General features: G+C 36.6%; 1 protein-coding gene across 1 annotated transcript in view; it reads right to left on the bottom strand.

Moving 5' to 3' along the window:
• Jmy (junction mediating and regulatory protein, p53 cofactor) overlaps window positions 1-21,714 on the bottom strand; it is an 89,443-nt gene that overhangs the window by 55,179 nt on the left and 12,550 nt on the right. The window contains exon 2 of the mRNA XM_026393272.2: window positions 3,692-3,865. Within this exon, the coding sequence (XP_026249057.2) occupies window positions 3,692-3,865 (174 nt within the window). The remainder of the gene's footprint in view (window positions 1-3,691; window positions 3,866-21,714) is intronic.

The raw sequence follows: 21,714 nt of genomic DNA, 5'->3' as shown, positions 1-21,714 counted from the left end.
GAAACTAGACAAACTCAGAAACTCAAAGGTCGAATGTTTTCTCATAGGCGGAACCTAGGGTAAAATAAAGGAATAGGGGCAAGGAGGATAAGATTATATAAGGAACCAAATATAAATTAATAGACAGTGAAAGGAGTCCAATAGACTAGGGGAGGGAGCAGTGGGGGAAGGACGGGAGGGAAAAGGAAGGGAATGGGGAAGAACATGAAATGAGATCCATTTTCATGCATGTATGAATTTGTTGGGATAAACCTAACTACTAGTTATAACCATAAAGCTCTAATAAAAAATTAATTAATTAATTAAAAGTTTGTTTAGAATTGTTATTATTTCTTCTTCCACTGTTTGACAGAATCCTCTAATGATGTCATCTGAACCTGGAGTTTTCTTTGTGTAAAGGTGTTAAATTATGAACTCAATTTTACTAATAAATACAGGACTACCAAAATTTCTTTCTTCTTGAAATCCGTTTTGATAATTCATATTTTTCTATGAAGTGTGTCCATTTCATCTAAACTGTAGAATTTGTTGGCACAAGTTTTTTTATATTCTGTTTATCTGTAGAAATATACTGATTTTTGTTTAATCAATTCAATTTGGGCTTGGGATGTGGCTCAAGCGGTAGCGTCCTCACCTGGCATGCATGCGGCCCGGGTTTGATCCTCAGCACCACATACAAACAAAGATGTTGTGTCCGCCGAAAACTAAAAAACAAATATTAAAATTTCTCTCTCTCTCTCCTCTCTCTCTCTCTCTCTCTCTCTTAAAAAAAAAATTCAATTAGATATCTTGTCAATGATTCAGATAAAGATTTCATAGGTCTAAGATTGTTCCCTTCCCCAAAAGATGGAGATAGGAAATGAACAGTCAAAAAAAAAAAGCAAAACAAAGAAAAAGATGCTAGGCATGGGGTTCCGTGTTAAAGCACTTGCCTAGCATATGTAAGACTGAGTTCAATTCCTCGAACCACACAACTACAAAAAATAAACACAACAAAACAAAAAGCATCCTCCCAGAAATCAGTCTTCACTAGATTATTAGGCTCCACATAAGGCAATCATTTATGGGACATGGGGAGAACAGCAATCTAATCAAAATCACCTGCAGACTAATGATTAGGAAAAAAAGCTTGTATAATGCCATCAATTCCACACAAATCTTTCTTATCTGAACATAATAATATACCACTAGAATTAATTTCAACATTAATGATACCACAAATGTTATACATTCGACTACTTTTCCTACTTCAAGGTTTGTGTGTGTGTGTGTGTGTGTGTGTGTGTGCACGCACGTGCACATGGGCATACACACATGCGTGCATTTCTGTGAACTGAACCCAGAAGTGCTTTATACTACTGACCTAACCCCCAGCCCCTTTTATCTCATTTTGAGGCAGTCTGACTAAGTTGCTGAGGCAGGCCTCAAACTTGCGTTCCTCCTGCCTTATCTTCTGAAGCTGCTAGATTACAACTGCAAGCCACTGCACCTAGTTACTTCAAGGCTTTTCAACTAACAATTATCTCAGTGTACCCTACACATATCCTATCAATAGATCAGGGTGAAACATGCTTCTTACTCAATTTTAGGCAGTGATTTTCATACTTAAACACAAAATTTACTGAACATATCTTATTTCATTAAGATTTACTTAACCTGGAAGACTGTGCCAGCAAGATCCTTTTATTGATATAGCTAGCCTGGCTTAGTAACACAAATACATTTTAAAAAACAGAAATCATGACTTTAATTAGCTGCAAACAACCTTCAGAAGCACCAAAATATTTCTATGACACTACATATTTTCTGTGTAACTATGTAAACACAAATACCTTGCCAAATCAATTATAATTGCTTTTCTAGTGAGTATGGATTTTCTAACGTAAAAGTAATGAGTAATCAGTAATGTAATTAGAAAAATAAATTATTTGGAATTACAGACACCTGATTTTGAGTACTGAATCAACTCTTCTACTCACTAACTACGTACAAACAAAACCAAATCATCCCAATGTTAGTTTTCTTATCTATAAAGCAGAAAAATCATCTAATTTATAGGGTTATTGTGAAAATTAACTAGTTAATAGCATCACTTAACATGCTAAAAAAAATAGAGTAGTCATAGTTGATGGGACATCTGAGGGTCAAAATCTAAGAAATGCAGGAAAATATCATTTATCTTTAAAAATGTCACAAATTTTAAAAGTATGTAATCTGTTTTTCCTTACCTACACTCTGCTTCCCAGGAAAAAGGGAGCAATAAGTGATGATATTGGCAGATTCAGCCTCATAAGTCCATGCTGTCAAATTTTCTAAAGTGTGAAGTAATATAAAACTAAGAATGCATATAGATTCTGGGTACTCAATACTGAATGGGAGTATGATACTGGCCGAACAACTGCAGTAGTCTCTAGCAGCAGGTGGGATATCCAAGTCATCCAGTTCATTCCTGGCCTTCCAATCGGATTTTCAACAGACTATAGTTGAACTATCTATAGTTCATTTTGTAAAGCTGAGGATATTCCAACGTCCAAAAATTCTTAGTTTCTTTTTACCAACTCAATATTTTTCAGAATGTTAAATAAAGAATTGGGTCAAATGTATTTGTATTAATTTCTATCCTGACTTATTAGTAAAGGGGGAGAAAGACATGCTTTACCTTCTCAAACTTTTTTAACCATCCTACTAAGAATCCCTGCCACAAAGCATAAAGTTCTCGGAGTTACTGATAATTTTCTCGTACACACATTCTTATGTAATGTTCTTACTTAACCCATTATATAAAACACAATTTTAATGTCCCAGTTCAGCAACACTTCCATGTGGATTAAACACAGTAACACTGACATGCGGTCAGCTACAAATCCAAACCCTTAATACTTGCTCAGAAAATGTAATACATATTTCTTCATGAATGAAAACTTAATGTAATGAATTTTAACACTACCATTAAACCACTATTCCCTAAAGAAATGTTCCCCAGACTTCTAGTAAAGAAATCCAGAACTATACAGGACACAAAACATTAAAGGGAGACAGAGGTAGAGGAGGGAAATGGGAAACTTCCAATGTATTTACAACTTTGTACTTTAACAAGAATATACTTCTGGGTTAGGGCTATAGCGCTTGCCTCGAATGTGTGAGGCACTGGGTTTGATCCTTAGCACCATATAAAAATAAGTAAAGATACTGTGTTTATCTACAACTAAATATATATATATTTTTTTTTTTTTAAAAAAAGAACATATTTCTTTAAGCTGTTCTAAATGTTAGCTACTCATTAGAATTACCTTTTGAGACACTTTAAAATGAAATGCTAAGGCTAGACCCCAACCAAGAGAAAGAAGAAGTATTTGTCTATAGTATTATTATTATTATTTTGGTACCGGGGATTGAACTCAGGGGCACTCAACCACTAAAACCAGCTACTTGGGGGTTCTGAGGCAGGAGGATCACAAGTTTGTGACCAACCTAGAAAACTTAGTGAGACTCTGTTTCAAAATAAAATATTTTCTAATAAGGGGCTGGGAATGTAACTGAGTAATAGAGTACTTGCCTAGCATGCAGAAGCCCTGGGTTCAATCCCCCAGTATCAAAAGGAGAAAAAAAAAAGAAGAAGAAGAAAGGCATAGCTAGCCAGGCTGAGAACAATGAAAGTAGGTAAACTACTATTTAGTGTTTAAAAGACTACCTTGATCTGCTGTCTTCGTAGCATGGCAAGTTCTCTCATGTCTCGGAATGGCTGCAGTAAATACTGATAGAGTTCAGTTGTTGCTTCTGCAAGGCTGCTATAGGCTTCATCCTCCATCTGATATAAGTCGAGAAGCTCCACCATGCTCTCTGTGTTCTTATGCTTATCCAAGAGCTGTCAAGACAAGCAAGTTTTAATACTAAGAAAACTGAGTATAATAACCTATAAATAATAATTCTTACTTTTTAACATGCTTCCTATCATGTGCTAGGAATGCTAAAACCCAGTAGCAAAAAGGAACTAAAAGTACTTGATTGCTTTTCACCACTCATCTCCATGTTTCAAGTCTCACTACTCAAGACCACATCCTAATTCATTTGGGAGGAGGGGAGCCCCATAATTCTGCCTAGCATAAAACCAATCTTATAGTATTCCACAAATTTATAGTTAAATAAAGAAGAAAAAGAATGGGTGGGGACATAGCTAAATGGTAGAGCATTTGCCTACCATATTCAAGATCCTGGGTTTGATCCCAGCACTGCAAAAATAAAAAAACAAAAATCCTAGTTAGGGGATTGGGGTTGCAGCTCAGTGACAGAGTGCTTGCCCTGCAAGTGTGAGGCACTGGGTTTGATCCTCAGCATCACATAAGAATAAATTTAAAATAAACATATTGTGTCCATCTACAACTAAAAAATCTAAAAACAAAAAACCCTATTTAATTACTAATCTACAAAGTAATTAATTGACTCTTGCCTTTGTTATTTTACTGATTTTTCCCAAATCTCTTGTAAATTTTTTCCTCATCCCAATTTAAAACATTCCCTTAATGACTTTCTTAAATTCATACCCATCACCTTATTCCAGATTAAGGTGACAAAAAAAAAAACAACAAATGAACAAACAATATATGTTTGTACCTCTCTGCATTCCTTGGTACTCATGTGTGTACATGTTTGTCTAGATATCATTCATTCATTCATTCATTTCATTTTCAAATACTCTTAGGCAGTAGCCTAGGAGCTAGGCATACAAAAATATGGTTCTGATCCCTATGGACCTTACTGTGTAGTGAACAAACAGAAACCAAAATTTATTTTCAAAATGTCAAATTATAAGTATTTTACAGATTATGAAATAAGAATTCTTAGAATAAAAGCAACAATAAAACCAAGGGTCCTATATGAAAGAATGAGAGTTGGGGAAAGGTAGTAAACTATAATACTAGTTTAAAATGGACAGAGAAAAATGGTCATACAAAGAAGCTTAAGTTGAAATTTAAAGAACCAAAAGAATCATGTAGCAAGAAAATAGAACTTTATACTTATTCTTCATCTCTTGTCTACCTGGTAACAGTATCATTTCTCCCCCAAAGACACAAATTCTTCTATTCCTAACCATATCTTTAAGTTTCAACTATCTTCTTCCTCGTTTCTTGCTTTTAGCAATCATATAATTTTTTCATATAATTATGCTTAATTTAGGCTTCAAGGGCTGGGGTTGTGGCTCAAGAGGTAGATCGCTGGCCTACCATGCCTGAGGACCTGAGTTCGATCCTTAGCACCACATGAAAATAAAATAAAGACATTGTGCCAACCTATAAGTAAAAAAATAAATATTTAAAAATTAGGCTTCAAATTTCCTGCCCAGGTTTTTTGGCCAAAAGTACAACACTTTCATTAATAATCATTATAAGTCAGATAATCTACATTAAATTTCTTTTATAATAAAAAAATGCCATACAAATAGTAACTATCATTCTGTTGTTTTGAAGCAACTACATGTAATCCTTACTTTCGAAACTCAGAGATTTCCGCTTTTTTTAATATTTATTTTTTAGTTATAGGTGGACACAATATCTTTATTTTTAAGTGTTGCTGAGGATCGAACCCAGTGCTCTCACAGGCTAGGCAAGCACACTACCTCTAAGCCAAAAAAACCCAGCCCAATTTCCACTTCTTATATTGACTAAACTGTCCCATCAAATCTCCTCTCCCAGGGCAACATACTATAAAACAATTACGTGGAGGTACTATGGAATGACCAAAGTAAAAATTGAGGAGGAACTGACACTTTGAAGGAGGAAAGGTCCTAGTGATTCATAGATTTTGGCCTGAGGCTATGCCTCACTGAGCAGGTACCACAATAGGAGAAAGGAGCAACTGAAACTCACATAGAAGCCCAAAGTTTTGCTGGCTTGAAAAATCAGTTTGAGACAACCACAGCATCTACAAGTCAAGGGGTTAATTCTAAAAAAGAGAAGGCCTAAGAGGAAGAAATCCCAAATATGCATATAAACTCTAATCAAATCACTGGTGAATCACTGAAACTATACATTCACATGATATGCATAAATACAGAATTGCTTAGAGCCTAAGAAATTAATAAATATTTTAATTGCTGTCTTCTGCAAGGGAAACAGAGTTTAGGGTTTGAATTCAGTCAGATTAACCATCTGCCAAAACAAAACTGTAAAAATCAACACTCTCAGGAGGAGCATAACAGAATCCATACACTACAAGTATCATTTACAATGTCTGGGATATAATCCAAACTTAGCAGATCTAAATAGATAAAACAAATTTCAGTACTCAAAAGACAACTGATGGAGAGCCCCCACAAGATAAAACAGATTTGGGTTTAGCAGATTAAGATTTCAAAGCAATTATTCAATGATGCTAATGGATATAAAGGAATTATGCTCATAAAGAACAAACAACTGAGGGCTGGGGCTGTAGTTCAGTGGTAGATTGCTTGTAGCACACTGTGAGGCACTGGGTTTGATCCTCAGCACCATGTAAAAATTTTAGATATTGCATCCATCTACAACTGAAAAATATTTTAAAAACAAAACAACTGGACAATCTCAAGAAACAGAAACTAATTAAAAAATAAAGGAACATCCTGGAATTGAAAAATACAAAAACTAAAAAATTCAAGGATGGGTATAGAGTATGTTAAAACAGTATGAGAACCTGAAGAAAGATTATGATAAATTTACCTAATCTGAAGGAGATGGGGAAAATGAACAAGAACTCAGAGAACTGTCATAAAAAACCATACATTTGAGTTCCAGAAGAGGAGCAACTGGAACAGAAAACATTTCAAAAAATACTCCAAATTTGGTTAAAGGCATCAATTTATATATTCAAGAGGCGTTGAGAATCCAAATGCAAAGTAACCCACAACCAGGCTATTACAGTCAAACTACTAAAAATCAAAGATGAGAATGATAAAATTTTAAAAAGAACCAAAGAAAAATAACATCTAAAGATAAACAAGTGAATCGGAACCATGGGGCATGCCTGTAATCCCAGTGATTTGGGATTAGAGGAAGGGTGAGGCAGGAGGAGCACAAATTTGACAACCACCCTAGGCAATTTAGCAAGACTATCTCAAAATAAAAAGGAGGTAATCCAGTGGTAGATCATGCATACTGGAGGAGGAGGGGGAGGAGGAGGAAGAAGAGGAGGAGGAAGAGGAGGAGGAAGAAGAAAATAAGAAGAAGAAGAAATAATGAAGATTCAAGGGTACATACAAATGCTGACTTCCAAATCAGGAACAGCAGAAAACAGAAGACAGAGGGAGATATCTTTAAAATGCTGAAATTAAAGGGAAAGAACAAACAACAACCCACACCTGTCAACCCAGAATTACATCCAAGGAAAAATAATTTTCAAGAACAGATAACAGGCCTTGGGAGGCTGAGGCAGGAGATCACAAATTCAAAGCCAACCTCAGCAAAAGCGAGGAGCTAAGCAACTCAGTGAGACTGTCTCTAAATAAAATATGAAAAAGGGCTGTAGATGTGGCTCAGTGGTTGAGTGCCACTGAATTCAATCACCCCACACCCCACCCTGCAAAACCAACCAACCAACCAAACCAGATAGCAGTGGTATATGTCTGCAGTCCCAATTTATTTGGGAGGCTGAGACAGGAGGATCATCTGGATCCAAGAGTTTGAGATTAGGTATGTAGTTAGTGATAGAGTATAGCATATTTGAGCCTCTGCCTGGGTTCAATCCAAGCATTACCACCAAAAAAAGGAAAAGAAAAAAAATGGGAGCATAAATCAATGGTAGAATTTATGCTTAGTGTGCACAAGACCTGGTTTAATCCCCAGCAACAACATAAAAGACCAAAATAAACATTTTTCCAAAACAGTGAAAACTGAGAGAATTCACTAACAGCAGAAGAACACTACATTTTTTTTTCATTTTTTAAATTTCTGGCTAAAGGGAAATGGTACAGATAAAAACATGGATGTTCGGGAAATAAGCAAACAAAAAATAAATAAATAAAATGGAGGTACTGTGGCCAACTACAACTAAAAAAATTAAAACAAAGTTTAAAAAGAATGGAATGTCCCTATAAACAGCAAATAAAGTGAACTTCAAGATATACAGTATTAATGGAGATAATGTTGAGCATTTCCAGACCAAAGATTTAATTCATCAAGAAGATATACAGTCATAAAAAAGTGTGTATTAGCTAGGCTTGTTGTGTATACACCTATAATCCCAGCCATTCAGGAGGCTGAGGCAAGAGGATTTTCAATTTCTAGGTCAATCTCAGCAATTTAGCAAGGCCCTAGGCAATTTAGTGAGACCCTGTCAAAAAAAAAGGTTGGGGATGTGGCTCAGTGAAAGCACCCTTGGGGCTCAAATCCCAGTACCTTAAAAAGATTTTTACTAACTTAATAGACAGAATTGAAGCAAATTCAGAGTTGGAGGTGTCTAACACTCTCAGCAATTGATAGAATTAGAATATTTCAGTAAAAACAAAGATCTGAAAATACTATCAACCATCTTATTTGGCACTTTTGAAAAATGACTGAAAGATATTATCAAGGCAGTTCTAGGGGCTGTGGAGGTGACTTGTGATAGATTGCTTGCCTAACATACATGAGGCCCTGGATTCAAACCCCAGCCCCCACCCCCCACAAGCACACACAAAGGCAGACCCATGCTAGGCTATAAAACAAGTCTCAAAAACTTATCAGAATTGAAATATTGAGTATATCTGCTGACCACATTGGAATGAGATAAAGGGAATGCCCTGAACTATCTGGAAATTAATATACTTAAAGATATCCAAAAAAGGAAGCATAATAGATATAAAAACATTTTGAAATGAATAATGAATGAAAGTACAACCTATTATAATTTTGAATTCTGGCATGTAAGAAGATTGGAAGTCACTGTCATCCACACAATAAGAAAAAAAGCTAAACAACTGAAAATCAACAATTCTTCTCGGAATCCAGCAGGGAACTGAGGTCACAGGGCACTCTGTCCCTAAAATTGGCAAGGCAAATAGGCAAAGAGAATCACAACTTACTGGAGGAGAACCCCAAGAACAGAAATCTTTGAGGGAACCATGGAGGTCTGTGTCTGTAGTTCTGGAGACTGAGGGAAAAAAAATTGCTTGAACAAAGATTTCAGCACCAGCTTGGACAACATATTAAGACTTTGCTTCTTAAAAGAAAAGAAACATCAGTGGGACCCAAGACCAAGGTAGGAAAATGACTGAAAGATATAACTGGCGAATTAGCACAGTTACAGTATGGAAAGTATGAGAGTTAAAGACAACTGGCCTTGCCCTCACAGTTTTGAATTTTATCTTCTAGATCAGGCTCTTCACATGAAAATTACAGAAAAGCCCCCTCATACTCTGGACAAGGAAAGGAATCAATTATTTTGAAATAAGTACAGAGAGCATTCTGTTCTTAATGAGGTCTGCCATTAAGAGAAAACTATTTTATAGAAACCTGCTGACTAAAAGAAGGGACATAAACAACACATGACTTTTCTTTCCTTCTTGTCTTGTCATAGAATGCCTGGATAGTGGTGAACACTGAAAAATACTTGTGAAGGTGACAACCCAAGGGCACAGGCTCACTAAAAGTCAAACCTAATAGGACTATAGAACACTTCCTCTTCACCCAATATGGTATAACCACTCACAGGGCTCTGGTATTTTAACAGGGATTACAATGGAAAAAAGAGCATGACTCAAATTCTATATATGGAGTCTCTAGGGAAATCAAAAGACAAGAGGGGACAAAAAGACCACCACCAGATGAAATTTTAGCTCAACACATAGAATAATCCGGAGGGAAATGCTAGAAATCAAGGCATTAAGAAAAATGAAAGAATGCCTTAGATTGTACCAAGGAAGAAAATCAGTGAGAATTACAAAAGTTACTGTATTTTTACGGCATAATCATCATCACCACCTAATGGCACACCATTTCTCAGTCCAAAAATTGGTTTATAACTTTTCATCACATAATTATCACAGGGTATAATTCTCTTCATCATGCAATTTAAAAGGTAAACACAGCAGCAATGTATTCACCAGTAGCATATGGATCTTCTCTTGTACTGATAACCATGAGTCCAGAATTCCTGGTGCATGTGTATTGTCAGTACATTTCTGAAAGCCTGCTTATGTACTAATTGTAAATGAGTGGAACTGAGGAATGAAGGTCAGATAACAAAACCAATGATAGCAGCACATAATCTTCAAATTGGAGATTAAATCTCTAAATCCATACTTTGCTAACATTGTAGTAACTTTTCTCAAGTGTGATATTTCCACTAACACACAAATCAGTAACAACTAATGTGTTACCTTTTTTTTTTAATATTAGACTGGAAAAAGTGTCACTTAAACTGTCATGAAGAATTGATGTGTCAATTTGAACTATTCAAATTTAATGTAAATTCCTGAGTATTCCATGCTCCTGATCTTACACCAAACACATTTAGTAATAAATGATTTAAGTAATCTGCATAATTTTTTTAAAAAAGCTTAACATATGGGCTGGGATGTTGAGAGCCACAGCCGAAGAGGCCCCAGCAAACTTCCAGCTGCCAGCTGATGATTGGCTCACAGGGGCCCAGCAACATCTAGCTGATTGGCTCCTCTGGGGAGATGCTCATTGGGCTGTTTCCCTGCCCTTTCAGACCACGGAGCTGCTCATTGGGGGACTTTTTGGCTCCGCCCACGCGACCCAGCCAATCAGCCTCAGAGCAGGAGGATTGTGGGAGGTGGTGAGGCTTGTGGTGGAGGGAGAGGCTTGTGGGAAGCGGTGGTGGCAGTTGGGCTCTGAGGGTTTTTCCTGAGGAGCTGTTTTGTTTGGCCTGTGTGGTTCTAAAAATAAAGTTCATTTCTTTTGACAAGTGGCTCCTGAATTGTGCCCAGCCAGACTACAGCATTGGGGCTGTAGCTCAGTGGCAGAGTACTTAACTAGCATGCATGAGGCACTGGGTTCAATGCTCAGCACCACATAAAAATAAATAAAATAAAGGCATTCTGTCCATCTACAACTACAAAAAAAAAAAAAAAAGCTTAACAATGTTTCACCCCGCCTTTTTCCCCCAAAATATTTAGCATAAAATCTACAATGATTATGCAGTGAAATATGGTATACATATAAGGTGATGGGAACACCAGAAGATAAAGAAAAAGAGATATGAACTGAAGAAACATTCGAATAACTCAATGTACCAAAATTAAAGAGATACCAAAACACAAATCAAATAAACTCAGAGTATCAAACAGGATAAGTTTAAAAAAAAAAAAAAAACACCTACAACTGAGCATATCAGAATCAAGTTCAGACAAAATCTTGAAAGAATGTCAGGCGCTGTGGTGCACGTCTGTAATCCCAGAAGCTTGGGAGGTGGACTCAGGAGGATCACAAGTTCAAAGACAACCTCAGCACTAACTCAGGCACTAAGCAACTCAGTGAGACCCTGTCTCTAAAGAAAATACAAAATAGGGCTGGTGATGTGGCTCAGTGGTTGAGAGCCCCTGAGTTCAATCCCCAATAGCCCCCCCCCCAAAAAAAATCTTGAAAAAAGCCAGAGAAAGGGGAAAAAAAGCACTACCAACAGAAGAGAAATATACTGGACCTCAGAAATAATGCAAGAAGACTGGAATGGAATATTTAGAGTGTTCAAAGGAAAACAATTCCCCAATCTAGAATTCTATATCCAATGAAATTATCTTCAAAGAGGGAAAATTATCTGAGCAGGGATTTGCTGCCAGCAGGTTACCTTGCAAGACACGTTAAAGCTCGGCATGGTGGTATGTATACATCTGTAATCCCAACTAGTGGGAGCCTGAGGCAAGAAGATTGCAAGTTTAAAGCCAGCCTGGGTAACTTGGGGAGACCCTGTCTCAAAAATAAAGATGAGCCAGCATGGTGACGCATGCCTATAACCCCAGCAGCTAGGAGAGCTGAGACAGGAGGATCACGAGTTCAAAGTCAGCTTTAGCAATGGTGAGGTGCTTAGCAACTCAGTGAGATCCTGTTTCCAAATAAAATACAGAAATAGGGCTGGGGATGTAGCTCAGTGGTTGAGTGCCCCTGAGTTCAATTCTGGCACCACAATAAATAAATAAATAGGGCTAGTGATATAGCTCAGTGGTAGAGTGCCCCTGGGTTCAATTACCAGTACCAAAAAAAAAAAAAAGAGGAGGAAGAGGAAAACAACAACAGATCCTCAGTAAGGGTCCACTTCACATCCACAGAATCAATTTGAAACTCAATAAGATCATCAAGTGATGAGTATTCATTAATGTTTCAGAAGCACTGCTTCAGTGAATAATATTCCCATACTAACCCTCACAGAAGTGTCAATTTTCATATTTACAGTATTGTGACACATAACTTATTTTTTCCTAAACCTTAATTCCTCCTCCTCTTTCTCTAATTACATTTACTATTATTCTGTTTTAGATTTCAGATCATGAGCCATGATCTAAATGAACTAAAGCATTTTTGCTATTCTAAAAAAAAAAAAAACCTTTTCAAAAAAATAAAAACGCTTTCCTACCTAAAACAATCACAGAATCATCTTCAGCTTTAGAAGACACATTTAGAGTGATAAAATTACCTTAGTCTTATCAGCAGCACTAGTCTTCTTTATCTTCAGGGTTAGGGCCATTCATTACAGTTGGATGGTTTAACAATGGCCTTTAAACTAATTCTTCACATTCCGGTGACTTGCTTGGTTTTTTAAAAAATTCATAATTTAGCTCTTTATCCCTAAACAAGAAATACTGAACCAATCATGAAGATATTCTGATTCTAACAGAATAGTGCCACTAACTTTAAAAACTGTCACTTTAGAATACAAGGGAATAAACTGAAAAACTGCAACAGAAAAATATTCAACAAGCTGTTTTAATGTGTTCAAATGGAAAAACAAGAGGCCTTACCAGCTATCACAAAAAATGGCCAACAAATGGCCTTACCAGCTATCACAGCTCATGTAAGCATCAAGAATAATAAGTAATAAAAAGAGTTCAGACAGCCAGGCATGTTAGTATACCTAAAATCTAAGACTATGGGGAGGATGAGCCAGGAGGATTCCAAATTTTAGGAAAGCCTGGGCAACTAGTGAAATTCTGCCACAAAGTAGAATTTTTAAAAAGGAATAGGGATGTAGCTTAGAGAAAGAGCACTTGTGTAGCATGTGCTAATAAACCCTGGGTTTGATTCCCAGCACACACACACAAAATCAGATTGTTGTCTTTACAACAATATGAATTCTAGAAGTTTGGGGTGAACTAGAACACTTGCAAGCAGGCTTGAGGCCTGGGGTTTCATCCCCAGTAAAAAAAAATAAAACAAAAACAAAATTTAAAAAACCTAGATCAATAATTTAAATGTAAGTAAAATCATAAAAGGGGAAAAATCAAGTTGTTTGTTTTAAATAATCTTGCCATGGGGGACTTTAAGCTTGGCTCAATATCCAGAAACTATTAAAGACTAATTTTACTGCAATATTAAAACTGGCTACACAGCCATACAAAATAAATTCAGGGTCTAGAGGGGTAGCTCAGTGACAAAGCACTTGCCTTGCCTAGCCTGGGTTCAATTCTCTGCACACAACAACACAAAACAAGAAATAAATGACACATACACAAAAAAAATTTTAACACACATTACCATTTCCTGAGGCGAGCAACACAATTAAAAACAGGTAAAGAATGAAATGGGTTCACAGAAATGGCTTCTGAACAAATGAAGACTCAATCATAAGGGAAATGCAAAATAAATTACAAACAAAAATATTTCACTGATAAGATCAGAAGTTTTGAAAATATGTTTTCAAGAGCATACAGAAACAAAAAGCAGCCTGATAGCAGTGAAAACTGGCATATCCTTTACAGAAAACAATTGAAATAAAACCCATATTCCCTGTACATCTGAAACTCCTCACAGAAAATTATCCCTCATATAATTGCACATGTAGGAAATGATATACAATCTTAACAGAAACAGCAAAAGACCAGCAAGAACTATAAGTCAAAACAAATCTATAGCTGGGTGTGGTGATACATGCCTAAAATCGCAGCAGCTCAGGAGGCTAAGGCAGGAGGATTGTAAGTTCAAAGGCAGCCTCAGCAACTTAGGGAGGCCTTGCCTGTAAATAAAATACCAAAAAAAAAGCCTGGGGATTTGTGGCTCAGTAGTTGATTAAGCACCTGGGGTTCAATCCCCAGTACCAAAAAAAATCAAACCAAACAAACAAAAAAAACCCAAATCTATACAATGGAGTATTATGTAGTCAGTAAGAAACAGCCTGTTGAAAGAAAAAAATCCAACAAACAAGATATATATAGGGTAGATAGTATGCTACCATTTGAACTATTAAAAGGTTGTTTCTGTAGATCTTTGTATTGGGATGCTATCTGAAAGACACACAAGAAACTCATGAACAGCTGTCTCAAAGAAAGGGAAACAACACACAAAGACATGAGAGAAAAGGTTAAATTTTTGGTTTGTTTTCTGGTACTAGAGATGGATCCCTGGGGAAAGTGCATATGCCAGGCAAAGTCCTTTACTACTGAGCTAGATCCCCAGTTGTCATTTATATTCCTTCTAATAATCACCCATGAAGCAAATGTGTAGATTTTTTAAAGTTTCATACTTTATTCCTTCTTCACTTCCAACTCAAAGGTATTCTGGCTCACACATCCAAAGTGGGGCATTAAATTATCCCCTTCACCGTAATATCCAAAATCACACACAAAACTTTTCTAAACGATTAGGTATGAAAAGTCTGAAAATGCCACATCCTTCTCTTCCTGTGTCCCCATTCCTCCACCACAATTCTAAAGGCTAATTTAGATATGGAATCATCTATTTTAAGTTACATGTGAAAAGCAAGATTAGGGACTATGGGCAGGTGCTAAGGAATGATCAATTTCTAATCAGAGTCCTTCTCAGGTTCCAAAAATCAGCTCAACTAAAGGCAAGGGTGCATGTAGCAAGCACATCAGAAAGGGAATGATATTAAGGAAGGCTAGGACAAGAAAACTGGGGTGGGGGGGGGAATCAATACTAATGTAATATGAGTCTAAAGACATGAATCACACATGGAACACTATGACGGAGTTTCAGAGTAAACAAAACTGTTAAAAGAATGACAAAAACCCAGTGGCAGCAGCATCTGTCAATAATAAATTCCCTCTCACCCCAACTTCCATTTCTTTTGAGTTCTACTTTAAGGAACACTAAAGCAGATTCAACACAAACAATGCAGATACGATTTTCTGCCAAAATAAGAACATCAGGTCACTATATACTCATTACTTAATTTATAATAAGCTCTATAAAATTATATTACAACTAAGAATATCAGGGGTTTTCAAATATTAACATATTTATATATTATTTCCCACATGCCTTTTACTTCAAATAAAATAGGGCTATTATGCAGCAACTAATCTTAATATTCTTCTAGGTGCCCAAGGCATCTCATCTAACACTGCTAATTTATTAACCTGTCTTGCTATAAAGTTTCATGTTTTTCCATCATGAGATTACCTTATAAGCAATTATAATTTCAATCAGTCAGGTCAATCTACTTTAAGTATCTGAAAATAATCTTAAAATAAATAATTGGAATACACTTTAAGACTGCATTTCAGGACTGGGGATGTGGCTCAAGCGGCAGCTCGCTGGCCTGGCATGCGTGCACCCGGGTTAGATCCTCAGCACCACATACAAACAAAGATGTTGTGTCTGCCAAATACTAAAAAATAAATATTAAAATTCTCTCTCTCTCCCTCTCTCTCACTCTTTAAAAAAAAAAGACTGCATTTCAAAAGGGGCACAATGGTACAGGCCTGTAATCCCAGCAACTTGGGAAGCTGAGACAGAAGCATTGCAAATTCAAAGCCAGCCTCAGCAACTTAGTGAGACCCTTTTTCAAAAAGTGGGAGACTGGGGATATAGCTCAGTTGGTACAGCACCTGCCTAGCAGGTGTGAGGTATTATGTTTGATTCTCAGCACCACATAAAAATAATTAAAGATATTGGGTCCATCTACACCTAAAAAGTAAAGTTGTAGGATGGGGCTCAGGGTTCAACACTCCTGGGTTCAATTCCTGGTACCAAAATTTACTAGACAGACATCCATCTAAATCATTTCCTATAATTCATAATTTTAAAAAAGTCCCATAATTCATGATAAAAGCATTCAACAGGGGGCTAGGAGTATGGCTCAGAGGTAGAGCACTTGACTAGCATGCATGAGGCCCTGGGTTTGACCCCAAGCACCTTAGAAAAAGAACTTAACAGAAGGAAGAAGAAACACTATCTTCCTAAGCAAAAACTGACAAAGTCCAGGGAATAAAAACTAAACTTTATAGACATCTGTATATTATAAACTGTGAAATGCACAAGATGCTTTAAATAAAGCATACGCATAAAAAGATTAAAAATAAATTATTTTAATGAAAACTGGACTATTTAGGATAAAAATTATTTGGGATAAAAATGGCCTATATTTAAAATGTGGAAAATACATCTAAAATAAGGATGAGCCAGGGAGGTGGAGCAGGTCTATAATCTCAGTTACTAGGTAGGCTGGGGCAGGAGGATCCTAAATTCGAGAAGACTGACAATTTAGTGAGACCCTGTCTTAAAAATTTTTTTAAAGGGTTGGAGATATAGCACAGTAGTAGAACACTTGCTTAGCACACTTCCCGGGGTTTGATCACCAGTACCACAAAAATAAATAAATAATATAAATTAAAAAATGGGGAAGACAGAAGTTTTCCAAATTTGAGAGCACTCAACTGAGACTGAATAAGATTGCAGATGGAAATGAATGTGAATACAATAAGACTTCCAAGGATTTCTGAAGAAGGGCTCAAGAGCAACCAACACAACCATAAAGACATAGTAGGACTCAGGATAAGATAAATGGAGAGCAAGGACCTGGAAAGTAAAGTTTTGGATTATTTTTTCTTATTTATTTTTTTCAGTAATAGGGATGGAACTCAGAACCTCTCATGTGTTAGTGAAGAACTCTATCCAGAGCTACAGCCTCAGCTCTTTAATATTTTTTTTAATATTTTTTTTATTTTTAAGTTCTCGGCGGACACAACATCTTTGTTGGTATGTGGTGCTGAGGATCGAACCCGGGCCGCACACATGCCAGGCGAGCGCGCTACCGCTTGAGCCACATCCCCAGCCCTCTTTAATATTTTTTATTGAGACAAGATCCCCCCTAAGTTGCCCAGACTGGCCTTGAACTTGTGATTCTCCTGTCGCAGCCTCTGGAGAAACTAGGATTGTAGACATGTATAAATTTTGGTTTGAGAACTTTTTCCAAAGTTATTTTCCTCTATTGAATCACATTAGAGACATAAAGTAGAATTTCATAAAGCATTAATTAAATGTAAATAAATAATCTTCCTTTCACTTCTTTCTAGCTTCCAGATACCTTTTTTATTTGCTCATGTCTCAACTATCTGATACCTAAAAACTCTGCTTAATGCAAAAATTTCTCTAGCAAAAGGGCTCACAACTTTTATCAGGTACTTAAAGGAGTCAATGACAACAACTTAAAAGTGGAAAGTGGGGGAGACAGAGGGGAGAAGATACTGCTTAATGGGTACAAAGTCATAATAGGAAGGGAAGAATACATGATGATATTCTATTATAGAGTGGTTATAGACAATATTATATCATATAATCTAAAACAGGAGAAAGTTCTGAATGTTCTTATCACAAAGAAATGATAAATATTCAAATGACAGATAACCTAAGTATCCTGAGTAGATCAACATGCTCCAAAAAAACACATTTTACCCCAAAACATCTATAATTATTATGTCAATTTAAAAAACTCGGGCTGGGGATGTGGCTCAAGCGGTAGAGCGCTCGCCTGGCATATGTGCGGCCCGGGTTCGATCCTCAGCACCACATACAAACAAAGATGTTGTGTCCGCCGAAAACTGAAAATAAATATTTAAAAATTAAAAAAAAACTTTCCTATATTCCCAATAAATCATGGCAAAAGATAAAACTGCCAAGTGACTCTATGCCACTTACTCCTTTCATTGGTGGCAGGATCATCTCTTCGACTTTGGAATTATAGTTGGACACAGATATAGTCCCATCTACCCAGGAGGCTATAGTCCCACCTACCCAGGAGGCTAAAACAGGAGAAATGCAAATTCAAGGTTAGCTTGGACAATTTAGTAAGACCACATTTCCAAATAAAGAAAAAAATAACTTGGGATTATAAAACTGTTAATATCTTTAGCTTTTCATCACTGTTAAAAAATACCTGAACAAATCAACTTAAAATGAAGATTTATTCTGGCTCACGGTTTCAGAGGTTTCAATTCAGGACTGCTTGAACCCATTATCACCTTGGGCCTATGGTGAGGGAGAAGAACATCATGCTTGGGAGGACATGGTGGGAGCAAAGCTGGTCACCTTATAGCATCCAGAAAGTGAAGAGCAAGAGGAAGGAGCTGGAGACCCCAATATCCCCTTTTAAGGCAATACCTCCAAAAACCTACCTTACTTCCACTATGTCCCACCCCGGAAAGGTTCTACCACCTTCCAAAAGTGGATAGATGTATTTACCATAGACCCGTAGGGGGCAACTTAAGATCCAAACTATAACACTATTCTTACAGATTTTTGAGTAATTTTGAAGTCCCAATATAAAATTTAAACTACATGAACGACCAATAAAAAAAATAAATAAATAAATAAATAAATAAATAAATAAATAAATAAATAAAATAAAATTTAAACTACAATCTCCTATAAAGAGTTTCATAACTTTTTTCTCTAATGTGATATCAAACCTAGACTGCCTGCCTCCTTTTGTCGGGGGAGGGTGGTGGTACTAGGGATTGAACTGAGCCTCACACATGCATTTAATAAGGTAAGCATTTAATCACTGAGCTACATTTCCCATCCCTTTTTAGTTTTAGATTGAAACAGGTCTTGGTAAATTGCCCAGGCTGGCCTCAAACTTACAACCCTCCTGCCTCAGCCACCCAAGTAGCTGAGATTACAGGCTGTGCTACTACCCAGTTCCATTTTCTCTTAATTAAGGAGCTATATAAGAAGCAACATGCTACCAGGCATGGTGACCCATTCCTATAATCTCAATGACTCAGGAGATAGAGGCAGAATAGGAAATTCAAGGCAAGCATGGGCAATTTAGTGAGACTTGCCTCAAAATATAAAATAAAAAGGACTGGAGATAGTTCATTGATAAAGTGCCCTTGTAGTTAAATTCCCAGTACTGCCCCTCTCCCAAAAAAACAACATGTAATCTAAAAATTACATCTTCCTAATTAAATTGCTGTTAAACATGAAAATAATTATCTGCTTGTGAAAAGGAGTGACTCAGAATATTCAACAGGAGGGGCCTATCCCAAGCAATGAAATTGGATCTGTAGCTCTGGGATTCCCTCTAGGTCTGTTGGATGTGTTTCTTCAAGTGACAAATAAGGACTAATTTCCCAAATTTAAAGCACACACTGCTCATATCTATTCTTTTTTAAAACTGCTGAATCTGTTTTTTTTTTTTTTTTTTTTGGTACCAGGGATTGAACCCAGGGGTACTTAACCACTGAATAACATCCCAAGCCTGTTTTTAATATTTTTTATAGAGATAGGGTCTCATTGGGTTGCTAAGTGCCTCACTAATCTGCTGAAGTTGGCTTTGAACTCTTGATCCTCCTGCCTTAGCTTCCCAAGTTGCTAGGATTATAGGCATGGGCACCAAGCTGGGCTGATGAATCATTTTTATGTTACTTTTGTATTAATTATTATTAATACTGTTAATAATGAAATAATATTTAGAAAATATAAAGTAATGAGCCAAACATACTTAAGTGATTTTCAGAGTCTTCATTTTATAGATAAATGGGAAATCTGGCTACATTTTATTCCTATAGAAATATGTACCTTTCATTAAAAGGCAAATACATGTCATGTGCAGAAACCAACTTTAAAATGAATCAAAGAACATTTAAGAAACACGTAGTGCATACACTGGGACAGATGAGGCATTTGAAAACATGAAGGAGAATGAAATTTCACTTAATATCTTAAGACTCTAGGAGCACATACATACAGATACCAAATACTAGTTTGTAAAATAACCCATTTTATACTGCGTAGGAAAATTATAAAAATCAACAACTAATGAAAAGTAAAATTATATATATATATATATATATTTTTTTTTTCCTTCCAGATACTGCAGTACATCTAGCCTTGCTGTACCTTCCCAGTCGTTAAGTCAGAAAGTAATTTAGAATTATCACCAAGGAAACACACAAACCAACCTGGATAACCATGATGTTCTGTGGTAAATTCTGGGGTAATGAGATTCTTAAAAGCTTGGCACATATCTTTATTTTTAATACTTATTTTTTAGTTTTCGGTGGACACAACATCTTTATTTCATTTTACCCAGTGCCTCACATGTGCTAGGCAAACACTCTACCACAGAGCCACAATCCCAGCCCTTGGCATATACCTTCTATAATGGGTCCACATTTCAAAAAGTGAACATTAGGAAATGGTTCATTCAAGGATGAGATGAAGCAAAATTTACATTAACCATCTGATAACATAATCTAAAGTGCTTGGCCTTCCCTACAATAAAAACACAAATTCCAGTATTATACCTATATAATACAAAAACATAATGAATTACATTAATATGCCAGATAGTGGCATTTCAGTCAATTATAGACCACACACAAAGGATCCCACAGGATTATGTTGGTGAAAAAAACTCCAATTGCCTCATGACATCACAGCCATGGTAAAGTCATAAGTGCAATGCATAACTCACTTGTTATGACACTAATATAAAAAAACCCATTGTGCTCCCAGTTGTATAAAGCAGAACACAGGCAAGTATGTATAGCACATGATAAACAACTATGTTACTGGTTTATGTATTTGCTATACTAGACTTTTCATCTGCTTATTTAAAAAATAATAATAAAACAAAAAGTTAGCCAGGTATAGTGGTAATCTCAGCAACCTGGGAGGCTGAAGCAGGAGGACCACAGCTTAAGGGCAGCTTTGACAAATTAATGAGACCGTGTCTCAAAAGAACATTTTAAAAAGGGCTGGGGATGGAGGTCAGTGGTAAAGTACCTGTGTTCAATCCCCAGTACTGCCTAACCCCACCCCATTAAAAAAAAAGAAGAAGAAATTAAACAGTGAGATGGCCTCAGACAGATCTTGAGGTATTCTAGTAATCACTGCTATCATAAGCAGACAGCTCTTTGTATGTTATTGCCTCTGAATACTGTCTAGTGGGATAAGATATAGAGGTGGAACAGAATTGTACCGATAATACTGGTCCTGTACAAGCCTTTGACTAATGTGTGACCTTGTGTCTTAAATTTTCTTTTTGGTACCGGGGATTGAACTCTTGAATTCAGGATGCTTAACCACTGAGCCACACCTCCAGCCCTTTTTTGTATTGCATTTAGAGATGGGGTCTCACTGAGTTGCTTATTAGTGCCTTGCTAAATTGCTGAGGCTGGCTTTGAACTCGTGATCCTCCTGTCTCAGTCTCCCAAACCCCTGTGATTACAAGTGCATGCCACTGTACCTGGCTTAATTTTTAACCACAATAATCATCTTGTTTAAAAGAAATTTAGGGGCTGGGGATGTGGCTCAAGCGGTAGTACGCTCGCCTGGCATGCGTGTG

The sequence above is a fragment of the Urocitellus parryii genome, chromosome 1, assembly GCF_045843805.1.
Source record: "Urocitellus parryii isolate mUroPar1 chromosome 1, mUroPar1.hap1, whole genome shotgun sequence".
Taxonomy (NCBI): domain Eukaryota; kingdom Metazoa; phylum Chordata; class Mammalia; order Rodentia; family Sciuridae; genus Urocitellus; species Urocitellus parryii.
The sequence above is the reverse complement of the archived record's forward strand: the minus strand, read 5'-3'. Positions and strand labels throughout refer to the sequence as shown.